The 21,429-nt window shown below is 39.3% G+C and overlaps 1 protein-coding gene across 4 annotated transcripts in view; it reads left to right on the top strand.

The window, feature by feature from the left end:
- kif18a (kinesin family member 18A) overlaps positions 1–21,429 on the top strand; it is a 118,923-nt gene that overhangs the window by 78,827 nt on the left and 18,667 nt on the right. For 3 of the 4 annotated variants that reach the window (XM_063061759.1, XM_063061760.1, XM_063061761.1), the window contains 3 exons: positions 1,614–1,740; positions 2,715–2,953; positions 10,087–10,170. In XM_063061759.1, coding sequence (XP_062917829.1) covers positions 1,614–1,740; positions 2,715–2,953; positions 10,087–10,170 — 450 coding nt within the window. The remainder of the gene's footprint in view (positions 1–1,613; positions 1,741–2,714; positions 2,954–10,086; positions 10,171–21,429) is intronic. The other variant, XM_063061762.1, reaches the window with a different exon arrangement.

Raw genomic sequence — 21,429 nt, forward strand, 5'->3', positions numbered from 1 at the left:
GTGTTGCATTTGAATTTATACTTTAGCATCATCTGCACTAAGTTCCAACAAATGCTCATTATGCTCCACTTCCGAAGAAGGAAAATAGCTATAGATGAGAATTTGGCAATATAAATACTTCAGTAAGAAATTAAAAATATTTACCAAATTTCTAAAATCTTAAAATCAAGCATCAATTACATATGCATGGAGTATACTTTCTCTACTAAACTCACAATTTTCAAGTTTGCAGATACTGCTGGCAGTTTTAAGAAATTCTTTTGGCAGGATAAGTAATGCTAAACATCTCAAGTACACCAGTAAAATGTTGCTTCATTTTTCTTTCCTGCTTTCCTAAGGTTACATTTCTATTACCTTCCTCACCACCATGTATCAAAGTACCTTCCTGCTTTTCCAGAAAACAATGTTAGTTAGGCTCATGACACAAAAATGATCATTCAAAATATGCAAATTTTGACAGGTGCTAGTTTGCTATCCCCTATGGCATAAACAACACAGAGTATGAATGGTTATGCACATGACATGCAAACGTAAAGAAAATCAACATAGGACAGTCAGATCTAGAAATCCTGACCTACTTTTCTGTTCTGTGATTGCAAGATTACAATACAGCATCTGCTGAAACCTTAAGTTAACTTATTTCAAAATAAGTCAAGTCAAGTCACTTTTTATTGTCATTTCGACCACAACTGCTGGTACAGTACACAACAAAAATGAGACAGCGTTTTTCAGGACCATGGTGTTACATGATCCTGAGCATTTCTAACATTCTCTTTCAGATTTTCATCAAAAGCAACATTCTGGATTGCATAACTCTTGGTTTGTTTATTCCTTCCCCTTTACATTCCTGTATGTGGAACAAAAATCATCACCTTTGTCTAGGCCAGGAGTTCCCAACCTGGGATCCATGGACCCCTTGGTTAATGGTAGGGATCCGTGGCATAAAAAAGTTTGGAAACCCTTGATCTAGACAATACCAGCAGCATCCACTTCATCTGGATTATCTTGTTTTCCACTGACTGCATCACAAACATTCTCATTGTTTTCTTCCACTTAGTAACATAAGAATCGCTCATTTTCTCACTTTTCCGGTTATGACAAAAGGTCATAAACACGTGATGTCTTTCTCCTGCTCCACAAATAATGCTTAGTCTATTGAGTATCTTAGCATTTTCTATCATTATTTAACCTTTCTATCCTCTGGCATCATCCTTTGTCTCCTATTACCAAACCAGTTTCAAATCCAATTTGCCAACATGCCTGGATTGTATGGGCTCAGTACTTTTGGACCAGCATTCCATGTGAGGCTTTGTCAGTGACCTTACTAAAGTCCATGTAAGTCACATCAGTTGCACTGGACTCATCAATATACTTAGTGGCCTTTTCAAACTACAGCATTAGTGAGTAGGATCTATCAGCACCAGTTTTCAATCGTCAAATGTATTTACACCCTTTTACCTTTGCATATCCACAAGCAGAGTTTTTTGTATGCAAGTTCTTCTGAAGTGTTTTCATGTTGGCCATTACTTGTATTTCTTGCTGTTTGTGCATTTTGATTGATGTGAGATGAATGTTGCAGATAGCTCGTTTGTTCTTAGAAAAATATTTTTGTTAACAGGTCCTTAAACAAGAACTACAGTGTTGTCATTTAAAGATGGAAATTGTGGACTTAAAACAGCAAATTCAGCATATGACTCGCTTGTTTTGTCTCCACAAGCCAGTGAACAGAAGAACAGAAAAGTAAATCTCTAACATTTATCATATTTTGCATTAAACTTACAAGCATATGACATTTAATGGGATTATAGAGATTTATTACTTTGAAGAGGTTTACACCCACTCCTCATAAGTTTTCACTCATTAAAATCAATAGATGGGAAAACACAGGCATACACCAGAAAATATTCCTTTGAAGCCATGAACAATCCTAATGTCAGCACATTAATCTGGATTTTCTTGATAAATATTAGCAGTGCTGAGTAAAGCAGCAGCATTTCCACTACTGTATTTTGTAATTCCTGCAAAAGCATGTTTCCTGCGACATGATTCAGTGAATTTTGTCTGCTAATCCTGTACCAGGACTAGATGGAATATCCATTCTAAGTAAATGCAGATTATCAGATAGTGAATTGGAAGGTATGGACAATTTGCTGCTTCCCAGGAATTGCAGATGCTTGAATTGTATTCCTCCACATTTTTCAAAGTTTCATATTTTATTAAATTAGTGAAATACAGTACATTTGTTTAAAAAGAGAAAAAAATGTGTTAGGTGGTGAAGCATATAATGTCAGAGAAATAGCATCACCATTAACATTTAAGTCTATTGGGTGGTGGCATTGCTATTAAATGAAAAAAATGTTGAAGTTTTCTGTTTATTCAGATACATAGATAGTCCTGGTTGTAACTTAATCTATAATCATAATGAGTCATCAATCAAACAACCAAACAAAAAAATTTCTTTATTCTTTTAGAGTCCTGCTATAAGAACAGGAATTTTGCCAAATCGTTTGTGGTTAAATTAGGAATTCCAGATTTCTATAGGTTCTTGTCCAGTTTAGCAAATATAAGAACATTTTACTGCATTGGGCAAGATACTGAGTTTTTGCAGCACAAGAAAAATCCAAAATCCAATATTATCTGAAACCTTGCACTGTTTTACAATATGTTTTAACTTAATTGCCATAATAATTATTTACTTTACTCTCACTTTATAGGCTTATGAATACTTTACTTCCTGCATTCCACCAGCAATATCAAACATTAAAAAAAGGTGGACTTGCTTCAGGAACCGCTGAGGATACATTTTTAGAAGTGGAACAGTTAGTAAAAGATTGGAATGAGAATGTTTTGGAAGATCAAGTTTCAGAATTACCTGAAACGATAAGAGATCAACTAAATATTGCTGCCATCATGAATTTCTCACAACACACCTATTGCCAGGCTACACCATGTGGTATGTAAACAGTTAACTGTTGTTTAATTATAATTATTTATCATCACTTCTTTGATTTGACAAATTAATTTTTGGTAGAAAGTTTACAACAAATCAGAAATAGTGTCTGTATGGCCAAATTTTGTCATTAGCTGCAGATAGCATAGTTAAGTGCAGTTTTGACTTTTCATTTATGAGTAAGCAAAAAACACCTTTCTGAATTTAATTTTATCAATTATAAATTGAAACTAAATAGAATAGTATGCATATAAGTGAAAATAGCTGCCAAGAAAATTCTAAGCATTTTATAGAATGTTAATGCCGGTAAGTCTAAATGCAGTGGATTCCAGTTAATTGGGACAAATCGGGATCAGTATATTTTGCCCCAGTGAAGCAACTGCCTCAATCAGCTGAAGTTTCATGGACATAGTTAAAAGGTATAAGAGAGACAAACTACCATTTAACTGAGTAACAATTTATGTATTTAAATAAAATAGAGAACTAATTAGAACATTGTCAATACCTCTGTAATACTATAAAACAGTGTATTAGTTCCTAATAGTTATTGATGGAGGAATTCATCTGCCATGTTCTTTTGCTTGGCTATAAATGAACAAAATGAGCACAGACACCAAGTGAAGATAATAGACTACCTTCATACAACACTTTAGACAACTGCGTCCTTCAAATCTTCATCTTCATAGTGTAGATGATTTCGGCAAGCTAAAATCAGCACGAGAGATAGTTCATTGATGATGCAGTGCCAAGTTTAAAAATAGCTCGGGAACTTTTAGCTTTCTTTCAGCGGGCTGAAATCAGCGCAAGAGATCGTTTGTTGGTGTTGGAGTGCAAGTTTTAAAAAGAGCTTGGGAGCTTTCAGCTTTCTTGCGGCAGGCTGAAATCTGTGCAGTGCCGATAAAAAGAAAGAAGGTGCCGGTGGAGCAGCCATTGTGTGAGTGGGCCAGTGTCAGAATGGTCTGTCTTTGGCTCAACAGCTTGAACAAGCACAGGTGGAGGGTCTAAGTAAGTAAGAAAGCTTCTAGTAAGTTTTTTTTTTCCTGTTAGTACATAGCTAGTGCACTGAGAATGGATCTGAAGGTATGTTCCTTGTGTGAGATGTTGGAAATTTGGGAGACCTCCGGTCAGCTTGGTAACTACATTTGCACGAGTGCATCGAGCTGCAGCTGGATGATCATTGGTTCATATGGGAAAATGAGTGTTATGTAATAGTTAGGAGCTATAGGGAGATAGTCACTCCTACATTGCTGTCAGGGGAGGAAAAGAGAATAGGCAACCAGTGCAGAATACCCCTGTGACCATTCCACTCAATAATGAGTATGCCGTTTTGGATACTGTTGGGCTGCAGTGACCAGTCTCTGGCATTTAGTCTGGTTCTGTGGCTCAGAAGGGAAGAGGGGAGAAGAGGGATGGAGTAGTGATGGGGGTTCCAAAATTAGGGAGCAGAAAGCAGATTCTGTAGATGTAAAAGAGACACCCAGATGGTATATTGCCCCCCAGTTGCCAGGGTCAGGGTTGTCTCAGATCAGGTATTCACGGTATTCTAAAGGCGGATGGCGAGCAGCCGGAAGTCATGGTACAAATTGGTACCAACAACTGTAGGTTAAGAAAAGGGGGGAGATCTGAAGAGGGAATACTGTATAGGGAATTAGGCAGTAAACTGAAATGCAAGACCTCCAGGGTAGTAATCTCTGGTTTACTGCCTTATGCCACATACCAGTGAGGATAAATAGGATGACTTGGCAGATTAATGTGTGGCTGAGAAACTGGGATAGAGTATCAGTGGGATGAGGTAAACTGTAACAGGTGGCCAAAATCAAAAAGGGTGATGAATATTGGAGTGAAAGTGTTACATTTGAATGCACACAGTACACAAAATAAGGTAGATGATCTTGAGGAGCTGTTAGAGATTGGCAGGTATGATGTTGTAGGCATCTCTGAATTGTGGCTGAAAGAAGTTCATACTTGGGAGCTTAACATCCAAGGATACATATTATATTGAAAGGACAGGCAGGGAGGCAGGAAGTGGGGTGGTGCTATTAGTGAAAAAATGAAATCAAGGAAACTCAAAGACTGCATTAAAGCAAAAGAGAGGGCATATGATTTAGCAAAAATCAGTGGGTAGATAGAGGATTGCAATGTTTTTAAAAACCACAGAAGGCAATTAAAAAGCCAGAAAGAGCGAAAAGATAAAATATGAAGGTAAGCTAGCCATTAATATAAGAGGACACCAAAAGTTTTTTCAAGTCTATAAAGAGTAAAAGAGAGAAGCTGAAAAATTATACAGGAGAGTCAGTAATGGAGAACAAAGAAATGGCGAAGGATCTGAATGAGTATTTTGCGTCTGCCTTCACTATGGTACACACTTGCAAAATGCCAGAAATGTGAGAGTGTCGGAGGGAGAAGTGAGTGCCATTGTTTTTACTACGGAGAAAGTGTTTCGTAAGCTGAAAATCCTGAAGGTAGTTAATTCATCTGGACCAGATGAACTTGCACCCCAGGGTTCTGAAAGAGGCAGTTGAAAAGATTGTGGAGCCATTGATAATGATCTTTCAAGAATTACTGGATTCTGGAGTGGTTCCTGAGGACTGGAAAATTGCAAATGTCACTCCACTCTTCAAAAAGGGAGGAAGGCAGAAGAAAGGAAATTATAGGCCAGTTAGTCTGACTTCAGTGGTTGGGAAAATGTTGGAGCCTATGGTTCTGGTGTACTTGGAGGCACATGAGAAAATAGGCCAAAGTCAGTATGGTTTTTTAAAGGAGAAAACTTGCCTGACAAATCTGTTGGAGTTCTTTGAGGAAGTAACCAGTAGGACAGACAAAGAAGAGTCACTGGATGTTGTATATTTGGATTTTCAGAAGGCCTTTGATAAGATCCTGCACATGAGGCTGCTTAATAAAATTATGAACCCATGGGATTACAGGAAAGGAACTACTGACTGGCAGGAGGCAAAGGATGGGAATAAAGAGGGAGTTTTTTTGGTTGACTGCCAGTGACCAGTGGTATTCCACGGGAATATGTGTTAGGACTGCCTCTTTTCATGTATGTCAATGTTTTGTACGAGGAAATTGATGGCTTTATGGGCAAGTTTGCTGAGGATACAAAGATAGGTGGAGGGGCAAGTAGTGTTGAGGAAGCAGGGTGTATGCAGAAGGACTTACAGTAGATTGGGCGAATTGGCAAAGAAGTGGCAGATGGAATATAATGTAGGGAAGTGTATGGTTGCCCACTTTGATAAAGGCTTAGGCTATTTTCTAAACGAGGAGAAAATTGAAAAAGAATAAGTGCAAAGAGACCTGGGAGCCCTCATGCAGGATCCCTAAATGTTAACTTGCAGATTGAGTTGGTGTATGGAAGGGAAATGCAATGTTAGTATTCATTTCAAGAGGGCTAGAATATAAGAGCAAGGATGTCATGCTAAGGTTTTATAACACATTGGTCAGGCTGCATTTGGAGTATTGTGAGAAGCTTTGGGCCCCTTATTGAAGAAAATAATTGCTGGCAGTAGAGAAGGTCCAGAGGGGAGATCCCAGGAATGAAAGGGTTAACATATGAGGAACGTTTGATAGCTCTAGGCCTGTACTTGCTAACATTTAGAAAAATAAGGGGTGGGGGGATCTCATTGCAACCTATCAAATATTGTAAAGTCTATGTAAGGTGGATGTGGAGACAATGTTTCCTGTAGTGGGGAGTCTAGGACCAGAGGACACAGCCTCAGAATTGAAGACATTCATTTAGAACAGAGATGAGAAAAAATTTTCTTTAGCCAGTAGGTGGTGAATCTGTGGAATTCATTGCTACAGACATCTATGCGGGCCAAATTATGGGGTATATTTAAGGCAGGGGTTAATAGGTTCTTGATCAATCGGGGTGTCAAAACTTACAGAGAGAAGGCAGGAAAATGAGGTTGAGAGAGATAATAAATCAGCCATGATGGAATGGTGGAGCGAATCTCGATGGACCGAATGGCCTAATTCTGCTTCTATGTCTTGTGGTCTTATAATGGACTGCCTTCATACAATGCCATCAATAATTGCATCCTCCAGATCTTCATTTCATTGTAAAAATAAAGGTGATCATTCATACCTTCAAAATCTATGTAATTACTAACTTATTAAAGTACTGAAATCCTTTCCTTTTCACTCCCAGCTATTTCTGGCACCTCTAAGTCTGAATGGTTAAAACCGTCGAAAGTCAAACAGTTGCAGATAGTTTTACTGCCTATTTCTTACCAACTATCAGTGACAAAAATTACTGCTTTTTGAAGGCAAACACACACAACTGACACTATTTAAAAACTGTTCGTTCTAGACACGAAGTAGTGTCTAATGTCGCATCTGGCGCTAGTTAGTAAGTTTCCGGCAAGTCTGTAGCCCCAATTAAGCAGCATAGTGTGCCAAATAAACGAAGGGAATCCCAGCTATTTTCTCAATTAGTTCTTGTTCTTTAAGAGTTTCCTAAATAAGTGGCTTCCCTTTTTAACCTATGGCCCAATTAACCACAATCCACTGTATTTAGACTGGGATTGATTAGGGACAGTCAATATGGCTTTATGTGTGGTAGGCCATGTCTAACCAATCTTGTAGAGCTTTTCAAGAAAGTTGTCAGGGAAATTGATGAATGCAAGGTACTGGACATTGTCCACTTGGACTTTAAGAAGAGTTTTGACAAGGTCCTACATGGGAGGTCAATCAAGAAGGTTCAGTCACTTGGCGTTCAAGATGAGGTAGTAAATTGGATTAGACATTGGCATTGTGGGAGAAGCCAGACCATAGTAGTAAATGGTTGCCTCTGACTGGAGGTCTGTGATTAGTGGTATGCCGCAGGGATCAGTGCTGGATCTGTTTTTGTTTATCATCTATATCAACAATCTGGTGGATGTAGCAAACTGGATCAGCAAATTTGCAGATTAGATTATGAGAACACTCAGTCCTCGTTTATTGTCATTTAGAAATGCATACATGCATTAAGAAATGATACAATGTTCCTCCAGAGTGATATCACAGAAAAACAGGACAAACCAAAAACAGAACCATTGACAGAACCACATAATTATAACATATAGTGACAGCAGTGCAAAGCAATACCATAATTTGTTAAAGAACAGACCATGGGCACGGTTAAAAAAAGTCTCAAGTCCCGATCGACTCCCAAGTCCCCGATAGCAGGCAGCAAAAGGGAAAAACTCCCTGCCATAAACCTCCAGGCACCGACTACTGCCGATGCATTGGAAGCACCCAACCACAACCGACACTGAGTCCTTCCATCCGAAAACTTCGAGCCTCCAACCAGCTCCTCTGATACAGCCTCCCGAGTGCCATCCTCTGCCAAGCACCTTCGACCTCGCCCCGGCCGCCGAAACAAGCAAAGCCGAGGATTCGGGGCCTTCTGCTCTGGAGATTCTGGACCACACAGTAGCAGCGGCAGCGAAGCGGGCATTTCAGAAGTTTCTCCAGATGTTCCTCAGTATTCTCACGTCTGTATCCATTAAATCAGAATTGTGCACAGTACCCTACTTAACACATAACAAATATCATTCACCAGAGTGACGCAAGATGTGGGGTGTAGTGGACAGCAAGGAAGAATATCAAAACTTGCAGTGGGAGCTGGACAGCTGGATAAATGGGCTAAAAAATGGCAGATCAAATTTAATACAGACCAGTGTGAGATATTGCACTTTGGAAGGACAAACTGTGGTATTACTAACATAGTGAAGAGTACTGTAGAACAGAGGAATTTAGGAATACAGATCCATAATTCCTTGAAAATGGTGTCACAGGTAGATATGCTTGTAAAGAAAACATGTGGCACATTGGCCTTCATAAATCAATGTCCTGAGTACAGGCGTTGGGGTGTTATGTTTAAGTTGTATACGAAGTTTGTAGGCCCTAATTTGGAGTATTGTGTGCAGTTTTGGTCACTTGCCTTACAGGAAAGATGTCAGTAAGATTAAAAGAGTGCAGAGAAAATTTAAAAGGGTATTGCCAGGACTTGAGGACGAGAGTTACAGGGAAAGGTTGGGTAGATTAAGAGTTTATTCCCTGGAGCGTAGGAGAATGAGGAGAGATTTGAGAAAGTTATACAAAATTATGAGGGGCATAGATAGGGTAAATAGAGCAGGCATATTCCACTGAGATTGGGTGAGACTAGAATCTAGAGGTCATGGGTTAAGGGTGAAAGGTGAAACATTTAAGGGGGAACTTCATTACCCAGAAGGTAGAGAGGGAGTGTGGAATGAACTGCCAGCAGAAGTAATAAATGCAGGTTCGATTTCAACATTTAAGAGAAGGTACATGGATGGGAGGGATATGGAGAGTTGGTCAGGGTGCAAGTTGATGGAACTAGGCAGATTAACAATTCGGCATGGGTGAAATAAGCCAGAGGTCCTGTTGCTGTGCTGTAGTGTTCTGTGACTCTAAGAGATTAATTACAATGGTACTTATTAATTAAATCTTCAATTAGGTGAAGAAGCTGGAGTTGCTGTCCTTTAACCAGAGATAGTTAAGAGATGATAAAGGTGTTCAAAATCATAAAAGCATTTTGATAGAGTAGATAAGGGGAAGCTACTTGCAATGGCTGGAATTCTCTGACACAGATTTAAGAAAATTGGCAAAAAGACCAAAAGGTGATATGAGAAAGATTATTTTATGCAGCAAATAATTATGATCTGGTAAGCGATGTCTAAAATATAATGAAAGTAGGTGGAATGCTAAAAGAGATTTAAATAAGCCATATATTAATGGAAAATATGCATTTTTTGAATTTCTCAACATGTACAGTGTCCGTGTTACAGTCTCTGATCAAATTTTGTCTACTCAGACTTAAAATAAGTTGAAACCTTATTTTACAATAAATTTTTGTTAGGTAGAACAGATGAATGACTGAATACATAATTGAGTAGATATTGTCATTCTTTCTGCAAATTACAAAGATCCTAATCTAAACAAACCATATTTGTTAAGATGTACAGTTTACAGCTTTTCATTATCAAGCAAAATGACTAAAGATGTTCACAGTATGTTTGTACCTTGTATATAAATAAGATTTTGCCAATGCTATGGTTCTAACTCTAATATTTACATATGAGAAATACTACTTCAAATACATTGGCTCAGTGTTATTTTTATGTTTTTAGGTTCAAAAAGATCAAGCAGTTTACATAGGAAAACTGTAGAAGTCAAGAATGACAGATCCCCCGATCAACTAAAACTACCAGTAGGTAGGTGGGATGTTCTTTTTATGTCAATGTGTGTAATATCACTGATTCCTTTGGCTTTTTTAGACGTTTATCTAATTATTCAAAACTTTAATTGAAAAATATAATAGTCGATTGCTACAGGTAGGTCGAAATCAATACAATTTGAAATCGCCCACCACTCACCACTCTCAGTGGATAGCTCCGTGACATTTCCAAAGAGCGGTTGTTTTTTGAACGTATGAGCTCCAGTTTATAGCAGGAAAACTTCAAAGGTGCATTGCATGAACTAAGGTTGAGAAAACTGATGCTGCCTGGCTCAGAGTTCCAGCAGCAGATTATATGTTGTTCCAGCGTCCACAGTCTCTTGTGACTCCCTTTGTAGCCGGTATTACAATTCTGCATTGGTGGAATTTCAACTGGAAATGATCACTGATGGGACATAATCTGTTTTTTTAATTGTGCTTTAAGAAGCAGCACTCTGCAATCCACTGACTTGAAGCACACGTCAGATCTAAGACCATAAATGAATATCATCTAGTTTCAAGTGAGTCAAAATTGCCGCCTTTCTTCTTATAGATGTACTCAACAGTACAGGAGCACTGTTGATCGAATTCAGAATGCTATCTTGTACATTTTTCTCAATTTCTTCTGTAGTTCTCTAATAATAGAAGTTGTACAAATGAAATTTATTCCTAGAAGCTGCACAGTTAGTGTACAAAAAGAAATTTGTTTCCTAAGTGTTTTCTTTTAATAAATCAAAGAAAGAACCATAAACAGCATAAGCAAATAGTTTCTGTTGTGGCAACAACGCAGGAATGTGTTTCTCATAATGTACTGTGGTTTCCCTTTGTTGTTTATAGCCTTTTGGTTTAATTTGATTTATTAAAAGAAGTACTGAAGAAATAAATCTCATTTTATGTACTTTTTCCATGTTGATTTCCCATTACAGCTGTTTACAGTAAGCAAACTCTCAGGCAATTTTGTATAATTGGCTACTTTCATAATATAGTCTACTTTTGCAATTAACTCATTTTCCTGCCTTTTTAAAAAAAACTGAAATATCAGTACAACAGAATAAAGTTAAACTTCATAATGGTAAGGAAAAAATCATAAACTTATGACTTGAGGTACTATTTATTTTGTCACATCTGAATTTGAACATTGTAAGCTAGGGGTCCCCAACCTTTTTTGCATCGCAGACCTGTTTAATATTGACAATATTCTTGCGGACCGGCTGACCGCAGCGGTGTTCAAGTAGGGTTAAACTCACCTCAACATGTCTTTTACAGTTAGAGTTGCCAACTTTCTCACTCCCAAATAAGGGACAAAAGTAGCAGTCAAATCCTGGGACACTTTACCCCAGGAAAGACTACCATGACCATGAAGCCTTTGCGCGGGCACCTGTGTGCATATGCGTGCCATGCGCATGTGATGTGCGCGTGCGTGTACATGCCGATTTTTTTTTTCCCCACAAATCGGTTTTGCCTTCATTTTCCGGACTATACTGTACATACGTTATTTCTACTTTATATAGGCTGTGTATTTATCATATCATTCCTGTATTTACTATATGTTACTGTTATTTATTTTCGGTTTTATGTGTTATTTGGTATGATTTGTTAGGTTATTTTTTGGGTCTGGGAATGCTGAAAAATTTTTCCCATATAAATTAATGTTAATTGCTTCTGCGCTTCACGCCATTTCGGCACGAAAGGTTTCATAGGAACGCTGTACCTTAGCAGGGGAAGTACGGGACAAACCAATTTAGCCCAACGTACGGGATGACCCAGCAAATACGGGACGGTTGGCAACCCTATGTTCAAGTTCAACAGTGTGTGACAGGGAATGAGGAAAGGTGAGGCTGACTCATATCGTTTCCTCACAGCCCAGTAGCACATGTTCTGCGGCCCGGTACTGGTCCACGGCCTGGTGGTTGGGGACCGCTGTTGTAAACCACTAGGCATTGATTAATGAAGAGGTCTAATATATTTTATTTTTTTCCCCCATGTACGGCATGGAGAAGTACAACTGAATATAGAAAATATAAACTTCTGTGAAATATGTTTGAGAGGAAATGTTATGAAAATAATATTTTAGCTTACATCATTCACTATAGTTGGTATTAAGAATCCATTGTCTCCTATTATTACAGTGGAGCAAACCATTAAAATAGAACAATTCCTTATATTCTACCTGGGGAGTTTATATTCCAGTGGTATGAACAGTGAATTTTTCAATTTCAGGGAACTTTACTTCTCTGTTACTCCATCTCTCTCCTCATCCATCTCATGTCTTCCCAATATTTTGTCCCTTCCTGATTCTATTCACATCTGTCGTGGTTGTTTGTTGTATCTAACAATGACAGGAAACCTGTGTGGGAAAGCTTTTCAAGTAGAAAAGCCATTGCATTGTGGCAGTTGCACTCTTATCAACCTCAGAAGTTCGTGTCCAGCAGTACAAATGGTCGTCACAACTGGGGTCATCCTTGCAGTGGATGACCATGACTTCTGTGCCTCGTTATGCCCTTCGCTCTCCACGTAGCATTGCAGAGCCGCCTTTCTGGCCATTGAATCTCATCCATCCAATTTTCCAGAGCTGACTTTGCATGCTAGGACAATCATGTACCTATTTCTCTGGGATATGAGGCCAGCCGACTACCCTCACCCAGTTTAGCCCACCTGTCAAAGTGGTATACTGACCTGTGGCAACTGTTGCATGCAAACAGCTACCTGGAACCACATGTGAGATCTGAGTATCTGGTGGGGATCAAAGGTGATTGAGCTGTCCCAGACTGAACACAACAAGCCCCTTCACCAGAGATGCTGCCTCTTCCTGGGAACCCCATACACCCATGCACATACCACTCACATATCTTTCCCCAATCTGGTTCCATTATCACTTAACTTGCATACAATATTCCAGCATTGCTCTTTGTGTTCCTGCTGACCATCTTTCAATCCTCCTCCCATCTGGCCATAATGCTTCACTGCTCCTTGATCCATCTGTCATCTACTGGCTCGTTTCTCACCCCTCCACTTCTCCTCTTTATATTGGCTATCATCCCTCTTCATTCACAGTCCTGATGTAGTAGGGTTCAACCTGAAATGTCAACATATCAATCCCTCTGTACCCCATCCACACGTAGCTGTTGCTCGACATACTGAGATGTAGCAGCAGATTACATTTGATCTTAAGAGAGCATTTTTTCTTTATGCAGAGTGGTTTATATCTGCATATCCCACTAGTATAAACAGTGAATTTTCTAATTTCAGGTAACTCGTACTTCTGTATTACCCCCCCCCCCATCTATCAATGGTCCTCCCAATATTTTGTCCATGTGCTTCACTGCTCCTTGCGAGAGGTGATGGAATCAGATACAATTAAGTTCAAGAGACATTTTGACACATATTTAAATAGGCAATACATTGAAAGGGACACAAGTGACTGCAGATGTCGGAATCAGGAACAGTATTCAAAATGCTGGACGAACTCTGTGTTGAAGGCATCTCTGGAGCAACACACATAACTACCTGGCGCACTGAATTCCTCCAGCACTTGGTGTGTACAAGACAGTCCTAATGCAAGTGTGGGGTTAGTGCAAGTGAGCAAAATGTCAGCAAGGATGTGTTGGGCTGAAGGGTCCATTTCTGTGACTCAGTTACTCAATCCTTTGCCAATAATTCCTACACTTCTTATGCCATAACTCTCAAATATGTCATTGTTGTCTTGTCTCTGGCTACATGCAGCTAAATGCATTTTTGATTAGTAAACAAAACTTCTTTGTTGACCACATAATGTTCAGACTATATTTAGGCCAATGACACAAAATTTCCAGCATCTGCAGAATCTTTCGTGTTTATGGCCAATATATTTAGCTCTTTTTGATGTTTGTTGCTAAAAAAAAAAGTATACAAAAAGTCGAGTATGCAAATAGGTTTTTTGAACATTTCATGACTTTAATTCCCTAATTTGACCTCTAAAATGGTGTGCAACATGTGATGCTGGATATCTGCATCCTGAAATAACATTGACATTGAATGGTGATGGGAAGGACTAATGTGGTCAGTTCATCCATTAGTAGGTCCAGGTCAGGAGAGTGAAAACAGCAGTACTAGCATAGTAAAAGGGAAGCATTGATCCACAACCTTTCATGGTAGAGTACTGGGCAAGATGGATGTTTTGTGCAAGTTAATTTGTTCTCAACAATCTTTAAAAGCCACTCCCAGGTTATGAATGTGTTAAGTTTTTACAGGCATCTATAAGAAAGTACACAAGGTCACTTGATATGGTAGCCATGCCTCTACAGTAGTCAAGTGAGTGATGTTGATGAGGGCCAATTAACATAAGCATTTATTTATTGTCTTCCTTTGCCTAGTTGCAATGGTACAGCTTCAGAATATCCCACACTCAATGGCTGGTTTTGATTACCTTTAAATATCTATGGATGTTACACTCTTTAATACAGCAGTCCCCAACCACCGGGCCGCAAAGCATGTGCCACCGGGCCGCGAGGAAACGATATGAGTCAGCTGCACCTTTCCTCATTCCCTGACACACCCTGTTGAGCTTGAACGCACGCGCAGTCATTACGCACACGTCATCCATGTCAGCGCGGGAAGGAGATCAACTCCTCGAGCTTGCAAATGACGGCAGGCTGAAAAGTATGTTTGATGTAACATCTCAAGGCTTAATATCCTGAGATAGCCAAGAAAGCACTGAAAACGTTGCTTCCATTTCCAACATATCTCTGCAATGAATGCAACGAAAACTAAATTGCAGAATAGACTGGACATAAGGAACGCCCTTCAAGTATCGCTGTCTCCCATCACCCCTCGATAGGACCGTGTTGTTGCAGGAAAACAAGTATTCAGCCCAGGGCTCCCACTGATTCAGCGATATTGGTGTGTTGCAATGATTTTATTTGTTCATATGGGGAAAATATGTGCTGTGTGTTTAATGTCCAAACGTTACTTAAAATGTTATGATGCTATTGACTTATATAACCATATAACAATTACAGCATGGAAACAGGCCATCTCTGCCCTTCTAGTCCGTGCCAAACGCTACTCTCACCTAGTCCCACCGACCTGCACTCAGCCCATAACCCTCCATTCCTTTCCTGTCCATATACCTATCCAATTTTTCTTTAAATGATAATATCGAACCTGCCTCTACCACTTCTACTGGAAGTTCTTTCAACACTTACTTCAAGCTCCCCTGTCCTCCCCTGATAATTAACTTATCACTATATTCATGCGAGGAAAATATGTGCTGTGTGTTTAATATTAAATTCATTAGATAAACCCTTTTAGAAACAAAATTGAGTGTATTAGCCACTTATCACCTATATTCCGGTCATGATTAACACCCCCACCCCCCTGAACAGAATCACCAAAAACGATTTGTAGGGAAAAAAAATCGGCACGTACACGCATGCGCACTGGTGTCCGCGCAAGGCTTCATGGTCATTGTAGTCTTTCTCGGGGTAAACACAACATATTTGACGGCTACTCTTGTCCATTGGCAACCCTACCCACCCGCCCCCCCCCCCCCCGGTCAGCTGGTCCGCAAGAATATTGTCAATATTAAACCAGTCCGCAATGCAAAAAAGGTTGGGGACCCCTGCTTTAATAGAACATAATTTCACAACTATCAATAGAAGCAGTGGCTTATCAGTTTCCAGAGCGTATCTCTTAAATGGCCTCCTGCAGTGAAATTGGAGGCATGTGTTCTTGAGAGATAATTGTGTTCGATTAACTGCAGAGGGATTATTTTAATTCAGATAATGTCAAGACTACTTCCTGTTTAACCAATAAGAAAGAGCAGCTACTAAAAGAACTGAGAACAAACATACTGTATGTTAGTAGGTTGGAATTTAAAATATTTATGGAAACTCATTTGAATGTTCAGATTTTCATAACTTTGGTGTTCTTAACCTGGGGGCGACTTTTAATATTAAAGTACTGGTTCCATCTATTGAACAAAAACATAGAAGTCATGAAATAATTTCATGTGGAGATTCTAATTTTCAGTAAAACGTAAAGACTACAATATTTTCTTTCTTTCTTTTTCCAATATTTTTATTAAATTTCATATACACAAATACAGAATTCATAAGGATACTTATTATAAATCAAAATAAGGTAGCACAAAATGCACTATATATAAATCACACTGATACAATCACGGTATCCCATATTCATGATCAATAAAATAAATTGGATTATGAACAATATTTTGATGGTACAATGATACAATGGTGGTAAATGTTTGTCAGAATACCAGTAGTATGAACCACATATTTTCTACCAAGAAAAGTATAGGTGCTAAAATTGTATCTCCTTCAACATGACAATGGTTTCTGTTAGGTGACACGATAATTTTAAAAGTTTTCTCCTTACTAAATTAAAACTAATTTTAAAAATATTCTGTCCTTTTGCCTTTCTAAAAAGCAACAAGTGTGCTGAACATAAGAGAAGAGTAGACCATTTGGCCCCTTGTGCCTGCTCTGCCATTTAATAAAATCATTGCTAATCTTTTTCTTCATAGCATAAGATTACGTCTTTCACTGACATTAAAACCGTGATTCCCTTAATATCCAAAAATATTTCTACCTCTGCCTTGCGAATACTCCACAACTTAACTTGATGTCTCACCTGAAAGAGTAACTCTAATTAGCTCCAAATTCTGGATGCCCCAGCCAGTAGAAATGTAAGAGCACCTCACATTTTCAAAATCCTTAGAATGACTAATTTATCCACTGAAGGCAAGCAGGCACAGCCTAGGAATCAAACTGATGAACATACAATCCACTCCCTCTGTTGCTAATATATTCTTACTTAGATAGGGTAAAGAATGTAATTTTGTCAGGCTTCCATATAATTGCAAAAAATTCTTGTTCTCAAATCCTCCTATAATAGAGTGCAACGTACCTTTTCCCTTCCTAATTACCATTGAAACTACGTGGTAACTCTACATGGTAAAAGGGTGTCAAGATACCCCGTATGCCAGCTTCTATTTCTTAAAAAAACTCACCTTTTTTTTTATCTACTGTGGATGATCTGCACGTAAATTCACCTACTATCTCCATTAGCCTGTATATATCCTTTAGAAGGTTCGTAACTCACGCAACTACCTAACTTCAGATATGTTACCACTAAACCCTCATCGAAATCATTAATATAAATTATGAATTACCAGGCCTAAAGCACTGATTCCTGAGGTATCCCACTATTATATCATGGGAACCTGGATGTCACATTAATTCCTACTATATTTTTTCAATTATCAATTCCAAATCCATGCTAACATATTCGCCCCACTCCCAAATGTTCTAATTTTAGACAATAGACATGAGAGCAGAATTAGGCCATTTGGTCCATCGAGTCTGCTCTGCCATTCCATCATGACCGATCAATTATCCTTCTCAATCCCTTTTTCCTGCCTTCTCCTGATAACCTTTGACACCTTGACTAATCAGGAACCTATCAACTTCCACTTTAAATATGACGGCCTCCACAGCCATTCATTGCAATGAATTCCACAGATTCACTCCCCCTGGCTAAAGAAATTTCTCCTCATCTCTGTTCTAAATAGATGTCCCTTTATTCTGAGGCTGTGCCTGCTGGTCCTTGACTCATCCATTATAGGAAACATCTTTTCTGCATCCACTGTCGCTGGGCCTTTCAATATTTGATAGATTTCAATGAGATCTTCCCTTATTCTTCCAAACTCCAGCGAGTCAGACCTAGAACCATCAAACACTTCTCATATATTAACCATTTCATTTACGGGATCATTCTCGTGAACCACCTCTGGACCCTCTACAATGCCAGCACATTTTCTTTTTGATAAGCAGCCCAAAACTGCTCATAGTAATCCAAGTGTGGTCTGACCAATGCCTTGTAAAGCCTCAACATGACATCCTTGCTTTTCTATTCTAGACCTCTCAAAATGAATGCTAACATTGCATTTGCCTTCCTTACCACTGCAGGTTAACCTTTGGGGAATCCTGCACACGGGCTCCCAAGTCCCTTTGCAACTCTTATTTTTGAATTATCTCCCCATTTATAAAACAATCTGTGCCGTTATTCCTTCTAGGAAAGTTCATGATCATACACTTCCTTACACTATATTCCATCTGCCACTTTTACGCCCATTCTCCCAATTTAAGTACTTCTGCAGACTCCCTGCTTCTTCAAAACTACCTGCCCTTCCATTTATCTTTGTATCGTCAACAAACTTGACAACAAAGCCATCAGCTCTGTCATTGAAATCAATGACAGAAAATATGAAAAGCGGTTCCAATACTGACCCATAAGGAACACCACGTCACCGAAGCCAACCAGAAAAGGCTCCTTTTATACCGCCTTTTTGCCTCCTGCCAGACAGCCAATCCTCTATCCATGCTATTATCTTTCCAGTAATACTATGCGCTCTGAATATTGTTAAGCAACCTCATGTGCAAAAGGCTTTCTGAAAATCCAAATAAAAAACATTCAGTGACTCTCCTTTGGCTATCCTGCTTGTTATTTCCTCAAAGAATTCCAACAGATTTGTCTGGCAAGATTTCCTCTTAAGGAAACCACACTGACTTTGGCCTTTTGTCATGTGCCTCCAAGTACAGGTGTCCCCCACTTTTCGAACGTTCACTTTGCGAAACCTCATTGTTATGAAAAAAGGCAGTGTGCGAAAAAAATCAGCGCGTAATAAAAAGCAGTGCGCGCCCCGAGCAGCCGCTCTCCCCCGGATTCAGAATTGCATTCTCGCCAGCATAGTTTAAACACATGCCTGTGAGCAGCCATTAACAAGATGAGTTCTAAGGTATCGGAAAAGCCTAAGAGAGCTCGTAAAGGTCTTACACTTAGAGTAAAACTAGACATAATTAAGCGTTTCAATCGTGGTGAACGAAGTAAGGACAAAGTGAATTTGGCTTGTGGAAGCTGACGAAGATGATGTTGAAGAGGTTTTGGCATCCCATGACCAAGAGCTGATAGATGAAAAGCTGATGCAATTGGAAGAGGAAAGGATAACAATCGAAACCAAATGAGTAATGATAAAGTACAACTTTAATTTTGAAAGGGTACGTCGGTTTAGGGCATATTTGCAAGATGGTTTGAGTCCTTACAAAGAACTGTATGATAGAAAAATGCGCGAGGCTCTGCAGTCAAGCAAGCCTTCCACATCAGCCACAGCAGACGACGAACCTCGACCTTCAACATCGAGGCAGGCAGAGATAGAAAGATGACCTGCCTGCCCTAATGGAAGCAGACAACGATGAGATGACACCCCAGTATCCCACCACCCCAACTCCCAGGCCGCAGAAAGATACCGATTCGCGGAGAATGCAGCAGTAGCCGGGAGGCACACAGTACATCTTTAAGAAAAAGGCCGAAATAAACATGCTAATTAATTAGGTGCTGCCCGGCACGTAATTGTCGGCCCAGATCAGAGGAGACGCAATCGGCAATCGCCTCTGATCTGGGCCGGCAATTACGTGACGGGCAGCACCTAATTAATTAGCATGTTTATTTCGGCTTTTTTCTTAAAGATGTGCTGTGAGCTTCCCAGCTACCGCTGTACCCCTGCATGCTTCGCGGATCGGTATCGGTCGCTGCTCAGAGGGTGGGGGCCACTGCACCACCCCAGCCTGCGACGACTCAGCCTAACACACCATCATCAGTGTGCTCGGCGCTGCCCCAATTCCGGTAAGTGATACTACACTGTACATACATTATTTCTACTTTATATCGGCTGTGTATTTTTAGGTGTTTTTTGGTATGATTTGGCAGCTTCATAGCTTAAAGGTTACCGGAGAGCGCTTGCACCATATTTTTGCCGAGAGTGCTTGCGTGAGATTTTCGCTACGGAGAACAGTTCAGGCAATGATTGTGGAAAAGTATTTCTACTTTATATAGGCTGTGTATTTATCATATCATACCCACTTTTACTATATGTTACTGTTATTTTAGGTTTTATGTGTTATTTGGCATGATTTGGTAGGTTACTTTTGGGTCTGCGAATGCTCATAAAATTTTCCCATATAAATAAATGGAAATTGCTTCTTCGCTTTACCACATTCCGGCTACGAACCATTTCATAAGAACGCTGTACCTTCGGATGGCAGGGGAAACCTGTACCCCGAAACTACGTTCTTAACAATTGACTCCAACATCTTCCCAACCACTGAAGAGTGGAGGGGTATTTGTAATTTTTCCAGTACTTCAGAACCATGCCAGACTCTGTTGATTCATGAAAGATCATTACTAATGCCTCCACAATCTCTTCAGCTACCTCTTTTCGAAACCTAGGGTGTAGTCCATTAGGTTCAGGAGACTTGCCTACTTTCAAACCTTTCAGTTTCCCAAGCACCATCTCCCTAGTAATAGCAACTGCAATCACTTCTGCACCTTGATACTTGATACTTGAACTTCCAGCATACTACTAATGTCTTCCACAGTGAAGACTGATGCAACATACTTATTCAGTTCATCCATCATTTCCTTGTTCCCCATTACTATCTCTCTAGTGTCATTTTCCAGTTGTCCAATATCTATCTCATTTCTCTTTTTGTATTTCTGAAAAAACTTTTTGTATCCTTTTTTATTGGCTCTTTCCTTCACATTTCATCTTTTCTCTCCTTATGACTTTTTTAGTTGTCTTCTGTTGCTTTTTAAAAGCTTCTCAATCCTCTCACTTCCCACTAAATTTTGTGATAAAATATGCCCTCTTTCTCCTTTTATGCTGTCTTTGACTTCTTTGTCAGCCATGGTTGCCTTATCCTCCTTTCAGAAAAGTTAATCTTCATTTCATAATTTTGTTTAGTAATCTTTTGTGTGGTAGCTTATCAAATATATTTGCATGATTAAGTATACCACATCAATTTCCTCTCCCTTACCTATGCTGCTTTTTACATTAAGGAAACTACAGATTTGTCAGGCCTGATTTTCCTGTCACAGGTATTTACACAAACCTTGCCAAATTTTTCTATTATTTCATCGAGTGTATTTGTTAAAACTTCTTTAATAATGTAACCCTGAGGTTCGGCCAGCATGCGTTTGTCTAGGGTAAGACAGCCTCTGGCTCAGCCAAACTGAGAAATTTCGATTGTGTGGATGCTGTGTGATGTGTTGCCCAGTTACAAATCCGAAATCAAAGTGGTTACCAGCTACTATTCAGTGGTTTTTATTTCCATTATTTTCTGCAGTTAATTGAAACTAATACTAAGTTTCTTCACTTTCTCATTCTCTCTAGATGTGTTCACTATTTTTGGGAGAAATT

This window comes from Mobula hypostoma, chromosome 11, assembly GCF_963921235.1.
Source record: "Mobula hypostoma chromosome 11, sMobHyp1.1, whole genome shotgun sequence".
NCBI classification, from domain to species: Eukaryota; Metazoa; Chordata; class Chondrichthyes; order Myliobatiformes; family Myliobatidae; genus Mobula; species Mobula hypostoma.